General features: G+C 38.8%; 1 protein-coding gene across 1 annotated transcript in view; it reads left to right on the forward strand.

Moving 5' to 3' along the window:
• The window catches only part of LOC129745470 (phospholipase A2 group XV-like), a 52,512-nt gene extending 42,138 nt beyond the window's left edge, over nucleotides 1-10,374 (forward strand). The window contains exon 4 of the mRNA XM_055738577.1: nucleotides 10,276-10,374. Within this exon, the coding sequence (XP_055594552.1) occupies nucleotides 10,276-10,321 (46 nt within the window). The 3' untranslated portion in view covers nucleotides 10,322-10,374. The remainder of the gene's footprint in view (nucleotides 1-10,275) is intronic.
• Nucleotides 10,375-12,583: the final 2,209 nt, after the last annotated feature.

Here is a 12,583-nt window from a genome sequence, read left to right on the forward strand (position 1 = left end):
TCGATGATCAAATCCGGTCGACCGTAACGCTTCTCCAGCATTTTGATGGCTGCTGGCACGGATCCCGGATGTATAAGCCTGTTACGAACCGACTCCCATGCCGAACCCTTCAGGCATCGTTGAAGGCGAATCATGTTCTCGCCGTTGTTGAAACCACAGGCTTCTGTGGTGTACTGGTAGTGGCTAATAAAAACAGGCCAGTCGGCGGGATTTCCGGAAAACGTTGGCAAATCCCCCGAGAAGACTTGGCGCGCTGTACGCTGCTCTTCAGTTGGCCCAAGTGGCCTCGGATTGCCTGGAACTCCGCTATCAATTTGCCTCGTTGATTGTGGCAGCAACAGCTGCCGTCTCTGCGGCACTTGCACTGGCTCCTCGACAGTTAACGATGTCGGAATAGCCTCAGGTCTGAACATCAGTTCCGGCGCAACACATTCTGGTTCTATCGTTGGCTGCCTTCTATCCGCTTGCATGGATGGCTTCTGCTGACTGGGTTGGGCAACAACACGCTTGCTCTTCGGAACCGTTCCTGTCGGATGTGTAGGACCATCACCCAATGCTTCCGGAAATGGTTTCGGAAGTCCGATTGATTCTTCCGGCCAAGCTCGAACACCTTTCAATCCCCGCTGACACAGTTGGAGCTGATTCTCAAGCTCGCTTAACTTATCTGCTGACGGCTGCTGGTGCTGCTGACAGTCGCGCAGTTGTTGTTGCAATTTCCTGATTGCGTCTGCAATTAGCTCTCGCCGTTCTGGAAATTCATTCGCTGCTTCTTCCGGATGTGGTAATCTTGCTGACGATTCTCGGAGGATTGTTCCTCCCTCTGCGCCCAACAATTCGGGGCCAGCTTGGCTCGCTACCCACTCCGTCACACGCTCAGACTTTTCGGCAGGGTTCGCATGCTGCCGAGAATGAACACTATGTTGTTCATCTTCCTCTTCCATGAGGGATTCCTCGATGATCCGGTAGCGCTCCTTAACATAGGCCTTTTCGATCCTTTTCTCGATCTCCTTTTCTTCCTCCAGGCGCTTTAGCTCCAAATTGAGCTTTGCTTTTCGGACGGAAGATGAAGTCCGCGCTGACATCGTTTTCGTCGGAAGAGGAAGGCACTTGCTGCAAGTCCATGGCCTATTTGAAACGCCAGCGCTAACACCAGCGCATGAAAGATGCCACCAGCAATTGCACTGATCACAGGCCACCATATTGTCCGCTGAATCCGGACGATCGCAGGCAACACAACTGCTCAAGTTGTCCTGATTGGTGGTGTTGAAATCATCCTCGCTCGATGAGTGAACCGTCGCCATCGGATGATTATTTGAAGAATTGTTAGCGAGAGTCAAAAGTGCCGGGCGAACTGTGTTCGACAGTGTTTATTCCAATGAACAAAACGAAAAGATACTTCAAATCTAAAAATATACAAAAGGTTTTAGATAACGTTACAACTATACCTAACCTCAACTTACAATCAGTCAACCGAGCAAACTCTTGGCTTGACTTCCTCGCTAACCGGGTACAACGTTTCGGATCCTATTTTGAAATTACAATTTAGTACTGAGGAGAGAATAAATCTAACCAACCAATTACCGTAATTGCACGAAACCGCCTTGTAGCGAACCATCCGAATCCCGCACAGCAATATTGTGGTCCGATTGGACGTAAGGGAATCAGTCCTACCAGATACAGGTTAGGTGTTAAGATTGAAGAAGGATTTACAAAAGGTTTCAACTTACGGTTCCTAATTTGATAATATCGAGACTACCTCGACCTCGATTCTCCTTGCGCGACCACTTAAGCTTCACTTTCTCTTACTACCTGTCTATCAACTTTCAAACTTTCTTTCTAAATTTTCACTCTACTTCTATAATTTCCTCTTCCGAACTATCAACCACGCGCTTTTTTTTCTTCCTACTAAAATGAACTCTTCTTTTATTTCTTACTCCTCTTTTCTTTTCCCGCTCATCGAGAACTGTCACACGCTGGAGTGTCGTCAGCTCCCGGTCTAATTGCCCTTGTGGCAACATACCCTTTTCCCTACCTATCTGAATACAGCACCCTGGGTCGTATGAGTTCTCTGCACCTAAAAAGTCCATTTAGCTGTATCAGATCATCCTCATTATGATTGCATTGACTTGTCACGGTATGCATTATTGTAACACACTTATTTTTTAAACCAACACTTGGAATGAGTTTTGAATCCAGAAACTCGTTTTGGTATCTTGTGTTTGTTTTGATTATTGAGTTGTACTTTGTGTATCAGCCAATGCAAGATGTGTGTAGTCACCCAATGCTATGCTATGCTATGCTAGGAACAAAAATCATATGAAGACCATAAAGAAACAAAAAAAAAAGTTGATTTTCTGAACAAAATATTAAATTTTTCCATACAAACCTAGAGCCTAAAGGTTAAAATTAACTGATGTGAACGTTACTTCAAAATTCTGTAATAAATCAAGGATGAGTTCTGTACCAACACGTGAAAAGGATGTATCTCCATATATGGCGAATCGAGAAAAACGCGTTTGAAAAAAATGCAACCTTTTTTAAATCGCTTATTAAAAATCACTTGAAATGCTTGCATTTTATGAAAGACAAACGATTTTTAGAAGCATCCTCTATATGTTAGAATAGCGGAATATCAATTTTCATGAAAAACCAACGCGCTATCGTAGATAGAACCTAGCCCACGTAATATTTTGTCTCAATTGTATATACACCCTTTGCTATTTTCTCATTTTTAGCTTTAGTTTTAAGCTCGCGTTCATTTGCAACTATGTTTTTATGTTGAATAAAGTGTCAAATCTTTACCAACACATATAAAGGAGCTATCTCCATATATGGCGTATCGACAAAAACGCGTTTGAAAAAAATACAATCATTTTAAATCCCTAATTAAAAATAACTTAAAATTTTTGCTTTTCATGAAAGACAAACGATTTTTAAGTAGCATCCCCTGTATGTTAGAATAGAGGAATATAAATTTTCATGAAAAAACAACGCGATATCGTAGATAGAACCTAGCTCACGTGATATTTTATCTAACCTGTTTATACACCCTTTGCTATTTTCTTATTTTTAGCTTTAGTTTTAAGCTCGCATTCATTTGCAACTATGTTTTCATGTTGAATAAAGAGTCAAATTGATTATTTTCAGTTTGTTTGCGGAGTAGTGGCGAAAAATTGTTCCGGAGTAAAGGGTGTATATCCATGTGATGGCAGTTCTGGTTTTAGAATGTTTATAGATCCTTTACTCAAATTGAGTTTTTAAAGTAACGGAATATTATTTTCTCAAAAGGATTTTGCCGTTAAGTAGTGCAAATGTTGGCCTATCATGAGGTACTGAAAATGGTTTTTGTTTACTTTTGGAGATAGATCCTTTTCACGTGTTGGTACAGAATTTTGAACCAAAATGAAGCTTTTTAGACCCCTGGGTTTGAGAAGTTAGAAAATGACCCCAAATCAACTCAGTCTACCGTTCTATCCACAATAGAGTGGCAGCCAAAATGTGCAAAAATTCAGCTCAATCGGACTTAACTCAAACATTTTCCCTAAAAATCACCAAAGGGGGACCAAAGGAAATAATCAGGAAAATCGAAAGTTTAATTATAATGCCATATGACCTAGAAATGTCTAAAACGTTGAGATTTGGTGCTATCTTAAAAAAATTGCCGTTATTAACCAAAGAACTGAAGCAACTGTCAAATCACATACAATGAACCGTGCTGACTTTTTGAAACCAGAACGTCAGTTCCCCTTTGATTTCAATGGAAATTTGGTACCAAATCCTTAGTGCGGCACTGAAATGTTAGTTCGGAAATTTGCTTCTCTTTCAGCCCCTTGCTATTAAGCCTACCCTTTTTGTGAAACCACAAATCACTCTAGTTAAAAGAGGTTTGGGACAATTGTTGATTTTTTTACAGGCCATTTTTAAACAGTACATAAGAATCTACCGTTTTATTTTTAATTGGCTTATCCCAAAATGTCGGCTTTTGTCTCAATGTTTTTTTTTCATTATAACACCGCAGATATTAGCGTTTTAAGAAGCGCACATGTGGTCTAGTGGATAGGCTGGCGCGTGTCTCGTTTTGGTATGCCAGGCGTACTGGATTCGTTTCCCGGTATCGGCAAGACTACTTTTGGGCAGTGTTCCGAAAATCAAAACGCTCATGATAGGTTTCTGTAATGTACTATATGGTAACTCTAGCATCTATGCTACTGTGCTCTCAAACCTGATGAGCTTTCGAGTAGTTAAATAAACGAAGGCTCTGTCGCTGATTGTGAGATCAGTTTGATCTGAGGTCTAGAGTAAACTAGATGTGTTTTTATTATATTGAAGGAATTCTACAGTGGCGACGAGAAAAAGTGAAATTTTTTTATTTTAATTATTGGAAGTGCAACTAAGGTTGTTGGTTCGATTTCGGTTGTTGAGTGAAATCACTTAATGTTGATGTGCTCATGTGCGGTTTAATCACCTATACAACAAGCTGAAGCAATTATACATAGCGCGCCAAAGGGCAGTTGTATGCTGAACCAAAATCGTGGGAAGCTGTATGCAAAGGCATGATTTTAAGTGGATTATTTTAGAAAAGATACAAAAAGAAAAGAAAAACGTATCGATTTATATCTTATCTAACAATTTTTTTCTATTCTTTTTGTAGGAAACATTGTTCGGTAAGGAATTAAGAACGAAGCTTATCAAGTCTTTTGTGTTAACCCATCCACGTTTTTTTTGATACATCTGTCGGCTGGCTACTGATTGCTGGCTACTAGCAGCACACGGGTACTATCAGCACGCGGCAACTATCAGCACACTGATCGCTGGCTACTAGCGCTGGTAGTTTGATCAATTGCGCCGTTGCATGCTAGTGCGACACATTTGTGGATTCTGTTGCGCCTAAATTTTTCATGCGTTAAGAATCTACGCACAGGTGATAAAATCAAGTGTTCCGCGGCATACTATTTCGACGGTTGTTTTAAGTTATGGCAAGTAACATAGTGGGTTCAATTGAACCATACGTACCCGGAACATCATTCAGCAATTATGTTGAAAGATTGGGTTTCATATTTCAATATAATCAGATTCCAACTGATTCAAAAAAAGCGTTATTCATCACTTTATCGGGGCCGGCGGTTTTTGAGGAGCTAAAGCTTTTATACCCGGCTAGTGATCTCTCTGGAATACCTTTTGATGACATCATAAAAAAATTAAAGAGTCGTTTTGATAAAAGCGATTCTGATTTAATTCAGAGGTACAAGTTTTACAACAGAATACAACAGCAAGATGAGTCTGCGGAAAACTTTGTGCTAGCTGTGAAGCTTCAGGCAGAGTATTGTGCTTTTGGCGAGTTCAAAGACACGGCCATAAGGGACAAACTGTTAATGGGTGTTTTTGACAAAAGTTTACAGCAAAAAATGTTAGCAGAGGAAAATTTGACTTTAGCTAGTGCTGAACGCATGATTATCAATTGGGAATTGGCAGGAACTAGGGCACAAATGATCTCAGGCAGTGGGGTACAAGGAGTTGGCTCGGTGAAGACGCGGTTAGGTCGCAAGGATCAATCTAGCAATTTTGACTACGGTAATAACGTTACTAGAAATAGAAGCAGGAGCCGATCGAATAATCGGTTTTCAAGGGCTGATTTTTTCCGCAATGCTAACAGAGATTTCGATATGAGAAGACCTAGAGAATCAAGAAACAACAGTGCTTCACGAAACGCCAACCAATTTTACAATTCGCGTAATTTCAACGGAAATCAACCAGTAGTTTGTTACTATTGTAACAAGGTTGGGCATATTGTAAAAAAATGTTTTAAATGGATAAATGATAATCGCAAACCAACGGTGAAGTTTGCTGATATTGAGCAGCCTAAGGATCAAATTAACACAAGCCAGAACTTACGTTTAGAAGAATTATTCCAACGGTTCAATACCCAGACTGACGAATCATCGGATGACGACTCAGGTGATTTTTTCTGTATGATGGTTTTTAATAATTCTTCTTCCAGTGCACCATGTGTCACAGGAGTTTTTGTAGAGGGAATTTATCTTAAAATGGAAATTGACTGTGGGGCCTCTGTGTCAATTATTGGAAAACGTTTATTTTTTGAATATTTTATATTACCGGTGAAATATTGTGAAAAGAAATTGGTAGTGGTTAATGGATCGAACTTAAATATTTACGGGAAAACGATGGTTAATGTTTGTTGGAATGGAATGGAAAAAACATTGGAGTTAATTATTCTAGATAGTGATAACGAATTTCTGCCATTACTTGGACGTAATTGGCTCGACCAATTTAAACCTACTTGGAGAGATGTGTTCACTGGGTTTTCAAGGGTTAACAATGTTTCACATATTGATGGGAAAAATGTTGTAGAACAACTTAAACTTAAATATTCAAAGGTATTTGAAAGAAATTTTTCAAAACCTCTTCTTGGCTATGAAGCAGACTTAAAATTGAAAGAAGATGTTCCTATTTTCAAACGAGCCTATGAAGTACCGTACAGATTACGGGAAAAAGTGGAACAACATTTGAATATGTTGGAAAAGGAAAATGTTATTACCCCAGTTGAGACCAGTGAATGGGCTTCGCCAGTAGTTGTGGTCATGAAAAAAAATAACGAAATACGACTAGTAATAGACTGCAAGGTTTCAATAAATAAGTTGATAGTTCCTCATACCTACCCTCTTCCAATTGCACAGGATTTGTTTGCGAAGTTGTCAGGCTGTAAAATTTTTTGTGCACTTGATTTGGAAGGAGCTTATACACAGCTTTCACTGTCTGAACGATCCAGGAAATTCATGGTCATAAATACAATTCGTGGACTTTTTCAGTATAACAGACTTCCACAAGAAACTTCTTCTAGTGCGGGCATATTTCAGTCTGTTATGGAGAAGGTTCTTACAGGACTGAATTTTGTTTTTGTTTATTTAGATGGTGTTTTGATTGCTGGTAAGGATTTAGGAGATTGCAAGGAAAGACTATGTGAAGTATTGAAACGATTACAAGAGGCAAACATAAGAGTTAATATAAATAAATGCAAATTTTTCGTTAAACAATTACAGTATTTAGGACATATTATATCTGAGGAAGGGTTGCGACCTTGCCCTGACAAGATAGCCACCATAAACGAAGCAAAAAAGTCCCTACGCATCATCTATTCATCGACTCCAAAGCCGCATACGACACGATCGACCGTAACGAGCTATGGAAAATCATGGACGAGAACGGCTTTTCCGGGAAGCTGATCAGACTGATCAAGGCGACGATGGATGGAACGCAGTGCTGTGTGCGGATCTCGGGTGAATTGTCGAGTTCATTCGAATCGCGCAGGGGGCTTCGACAAGGTGATGGTCTATCCTGCATGATGTTCAACGTGGCGCTAGAAGGTGTTATTCGACGAGCGGTGGGCGAAATGCGGGGCACGATTTTCAACAGATCCAGTCAACTTATCTGCTTTGCCGATGACATTGATATAGTCGGCAGATCATCTGCGGCGGTGGAGGAGATCTACCGCAAACTGAAACGCGAAGCAGGAAGGATTGGGTTGATGATTAATACGTCCAAGACGAAGTACATGCTGGCCTGCGGATCCGAGACCGACCGAACCCGCTTGTCCAGTAATAACAAGGTCACGATCGACGGCGACGAGCTGGAGATAGTCGAAGACTTTGTCTATCTCGGCTCACTGGTGACCGCAGACAATGACACCAGCCGTGAGATCCGGAGGCGAATTATCAGCGGAAGTCGTGCCTACTATGGACTCCACAAGCAACTGCGGTCGAGAAGACTTAGCCCTCGCACAAAGTGTAACCTGTATACGACGCTTATTAGACCGGTTGTTCTCTACGGGCACGAGACATGGATATTGCTCGAGGAGGACCTGCGTACACTCGGAGTATTCGAGCGACGAGTGTTAAGAACCATCTTTGGCGGCGTACAGGAGAACGGAATGTGGAGGCGAAGGATGAACCACGAGCTCGCGCGACTCTACGGCGAACCCAGTATCCAGAAGGTGGTGAAAGCTGGCCGGATACGCTGGGCGGGACATGTTGCGAGAATGCCGGACGACTGTCCTGCAAAACAGGTGTTCGCTACGAATCCGGTAGGAACAAGACGAGCGGGGGCGCAACGAGCGAGGTGGTTAGACCAAGTGGAGCGTGATCTGGCGAACGTGGGGTGCCCGAGAAATTGGAGAACGGTTGCCATGGACCGAGTGAATTTTAGGAATTATGTTCGTCAAGTTATGTCGTAAGACGGAATACTATGTAAATAAAATAAAAAAATAAAAATAAATAAACGAAGCAAAAACACCATCAAATATCAGTGAATTAAAAGCTTATTTAGGATTACTGAATTTTTATGGAAAATTTTTACCCAATTTATCATCGAAACTTTTTTGTTTGTATCAACTTTTAAAAAAAGATACTAAATTTCAATGGGACACTAAATGTGAGGAAGTTTTCCAAGCCAGAAAATCAGCTTTATTATCAGCAAACATTTTAGAGTTTTACGATCCTAGCAAACCTATAGTTGTATCAACTGATGCTTCTAGTTATTCTAGGAGGAGTTATTTCTCATCAAATCAACGGTACAGAGAAACCCATAGATTTTACTTCTTTTTCACTAAATTCAGCACAACGAAATTACCCAATTTTGCATTTGAAAGCTTTGGCAGTTGTATGTACGGTGAAGAAGTTTCACAAATATCTTTTTGGACAAAAATTCATTTTATATACCGATCATAAACCGCTAGTGGGAATTTTTGGCAAGAATGGGAAACACTCTATTTATGTTACAAGGTTACAAAGGTACATTCTGGAATTATCAATTTATGATTTTGATATTGTTTACAGACCGTCAACAAATATGGGAAACGCTGATTTTTGTTCAAGATTCCCTTTAACACAAAAGGTGCCTGTAAAGTACGATGAAGAATTTGTAAAAAATGTAAATTTAAGTCAGCACCTCCCAATAGATCATTCTCTAGTTGCTAAAGAAACGTCTAAAGATAGTTTTCTACTGAAAATTATTTCCTATCACCAAAATGGTTGGCCTGAAAGAGTGGACAAGGACTTTAGAAATGTATTTTCAAACCGTCAAGATCTTGAATTTTTCGACGGGTGTTTAATTTTTAGAGATCGAGTAATTATACCCAGTTCTATGAAAAAAGACGTTTTGAAACTGTTGCATGGTAGTCATTTTGGTGTGGTCAAAATGAAACAATTAGCAAGAAGATCTGTTTACTGGTATGGCATAAATGATGATATTGAATCTTTTGTCAGAAGGTGTGAACCTTGTATACGCATGTCAGTGATTCCCAAATCTAAAATCCAAACTGAATGGATACCTTCTGACAAACCTTTTGAGAGGATACATGCAGATTTTTTCCATTTTGGACAAAAAACATTTTTGTTGATTGTGGATAGTTTTTCTAAATGGATCGAGGTTGATTGGATGAGAAACGGAACTGAGGCAGATAAGGTAGCCAGCGGCTTCGGCGTAGTGGTTAGAGTTCAAGTCATCTACGCCAAAGTTCATGAGATCGAATCCCGGTCATGGCATACATAGTACACTTTCTGTGGTCTGGTGGTTTTAGCATTTGTGAGATGCTAGCCATCATTACTTCGAAAGATGTGCGCTTAGAAAGAGACGAACCAGCCCAAGGCTGAAAGTCTCTATAATAAGAAAAAAAAAAAGGCAGATAAGGTTATTGAAAAGTTTGTAAACCTGTTTACACGTTTTGGTTTACCACAAGTGGTAGTAACTGACGGAGGACCTCCTTTTAATTCATCTAAATTCAAATTCTTCTTAGAAAGAAATGGCATAAGATTTATGAAAAGTCCACCTTATAATCCATCAAGCAATGGACAAGCAGAGAGGTTAGTTAGAGTAGTAAAGGAAGTTTTCAAGAAATTTTTGTTCGATGTTGACGTAAGAAATTTGAAAACTGAAGATCAATTGAATTTGTTTTTATCATACTACAGAAACAGCTGCTTAACAAAAGATGGAAAGTTTCCATCAGAAAAGTTATTTATGTTTACACCTAGAACCCTTTTAGACTTAGTAAATCCAAAGAAGTTAAAACAACCAAAGATTGAGGACTCTACTAGTAAAGATAATATTTGTCGTGAAGTTTTGATTAGTAATAAACCCTCTAGTGACCCTATATTGAAGCTTAAAACAGGAGATTTAATATGGTACAAAAACCATAACCCACAAGATTGCTCACGTTGGATAAAGGCAACCTTCATCAAGCAATGTTCTCCTACTGTTTTCCAGGTGGCAATTGGAAACGTCGTTGCGAGGGCCCATCGAGGGCAATTGAAGGTCCAGGGTCGTACTGAGAGAGGGATAAACATGGCAGTACCGTACAGAAAGGATGTTAAAAGGAAAAGGACAGAATCTACAAGTGAGGAGGAGTTTTTGGGATTCGACGATGGAGAAATTCAAGAAACTCAAAGGAGTTCAAGTCAGCCTGTGTTTGCAAATTGTCCTAGGCGATCTGAAAGATTAAAATTAAAAAAATATGTGTTTGAAAATGAAAAAAAGTTTTTTTTTTATTTACAAGTAGTTTTATTAAGGCATTTAACTCATAAAGTTTTTTACAAAAAAAAAAAAAAAAAAGTTTTAATTATAAGAAAAACGCGAAGCATGATAAATTGAATTGAGTTTAGTTGAATTCGAATACAACAAAAGAAATAATTTGAATTATTATGGCCTCGGATTTTAAATTAAAATAAGTGTTTCAATGGAAACAGTTCGAAAATATTTAAAAGAAATGGAAGATATAATTAAAGCATATGTTGATCAAACTATAAGATAAATTCGAAATATTGTATACTGAAGACTGAAACTAAAGGGGAAAGAACTTGTAATGTACTATATGGTAACTCTAGCATCTATGCTACTGTGCTCTCAAACCTGATGAGCTTTCGAGTAGTTAAATAAACGAAGGCTCTGTCGCTGATTGTGAGATCAGTTTGATCTGAGGTCTAGAGTAAACTAGATGTGTTTTTATTATATTGAAGGAATTCTACAGTTTCTAGTTCGAAACATTCAAAGCCGTTTGCTGCTGCCTGTTGTTCCCTAGAGAATCGGCAGAGCGACAATGCGAAGTCAATGTAAACAAGATTCAAAAGCGAGAGCAGCATACAATGAAAGAACTCTTCACATGAACACTATTTGAAAATGTACATAGAATTTTGCCACCTTGAAAATCACGTGAAACCTAAGTGAATTACAGGTAGCAAACAGAGCTCGCGCAGCAAGCAGAATTCACGTAAAGTTCATGTGAGTTGTAGATGAATTCTATATGAAGCGTACGTGGATTACACGTACGTTGATTCGTTCTGCTACATGCATTCACGTAGTTTTCATTAAAATACGAACGTGTTTTAAATAAAAAATTATTTTCATTTAATGGGAGTTTCAACTGTTGGATCCACGCCATATTGGGTAGTATTTTTCCACATCGATTTTACGTGAATAAGCCAATGAGATTTACGTGAAAAACACATAGTGTGCACCAGACCCATCTATAATTGACGGGTCACTGAATTTTCGTAAATCGGGTGTGTTTTTGTTTTGGAAGCATGTGAATTTCACGTAAATATCAAGTGATTTTTTATTAGCTTATAAGTGATTCACGTAAATCAAACTAAATATCACGTATTTTAGGCTGGCTCAAATTTTTTTGTTTTGGTGGCTAAATAAAAAAAATTACAACACAATTTATTTTTTTAAATTTGATTTGCCAAATAAAGTGAAAAAATCCTTGCAACATCCGGGCATTTTTCAATGAAATCCGGGTAACCAGGCCGGGCCGGACTGCTCCCAAATTTTGCATCAAATATCCGGGCAATCTGGCAACCTTATCTTAGAGGCACCATACATTATGCAAACATTTACGTTAATAAAAGGGGAACCGGTTCGATTTTACACAACGGAACGGATGTCGCAAGTGTAGTATAATGGATGGAATCTTTGAGTAAAGTCATCTCAAAACTAAAAAGTTTTAAAATTGAATTTTGCGCTACAGAGGACGCTTGTTCCTGGACGGAGGCCGTTTAACATTAGTAAACGTTTTAAAAATGTTTCTAAGTAGTATATAAAACTTGGAGTCAATTTTATGGTGATGTTTCATAGCGCTCTTGTAGATTTTTAAGGAATTAAAGTTGCTGCTTGGGTAATTATTGGTAAATTTTAAAGGAATCAACCAATGATTTTTTAAGAACTCTTTAAACTTCAATTTAAAACTATAAGTTCTAAACATCAATTTACAATAAACTATTAGAATTTAAAAACAATCTGAACGGAAAAACCTCGGAAAATGACACTGACGTCGAGAAACCACGATCAATGTTTTTACATTCTTTTTTTTTCAAATTTTATAAAATCGATCGTAATTGATAAAATTCATATTGATCAAATTTATACAAGCTAACTTTGGATATTCCTTTCTGACATCCCTAGCTCAAACATTTAATTTCTACATCCTCAAAGATGCTTATCGACAGAGATAAGAACCCTGCGATTGACCCATCGTTCTTTCATTTTTCCTTTTTTCTTTGCAACGTACCTAGCAGCT

This window comes from Uranotaenia lowii, chromosome 2 (genome assembly GCF_029784155.1).
Source record: "Uranotaenia lowii strain MFRU-FL chromosome 2, ASM2978415v1, whole genome shotgun sequence".
Lineage (NCBI taxonomy): Eukaryota > Metazoa > Arthropoda > Insecta > Diptera > Culicidae > Uranotaenia > Uranotaenia lowii.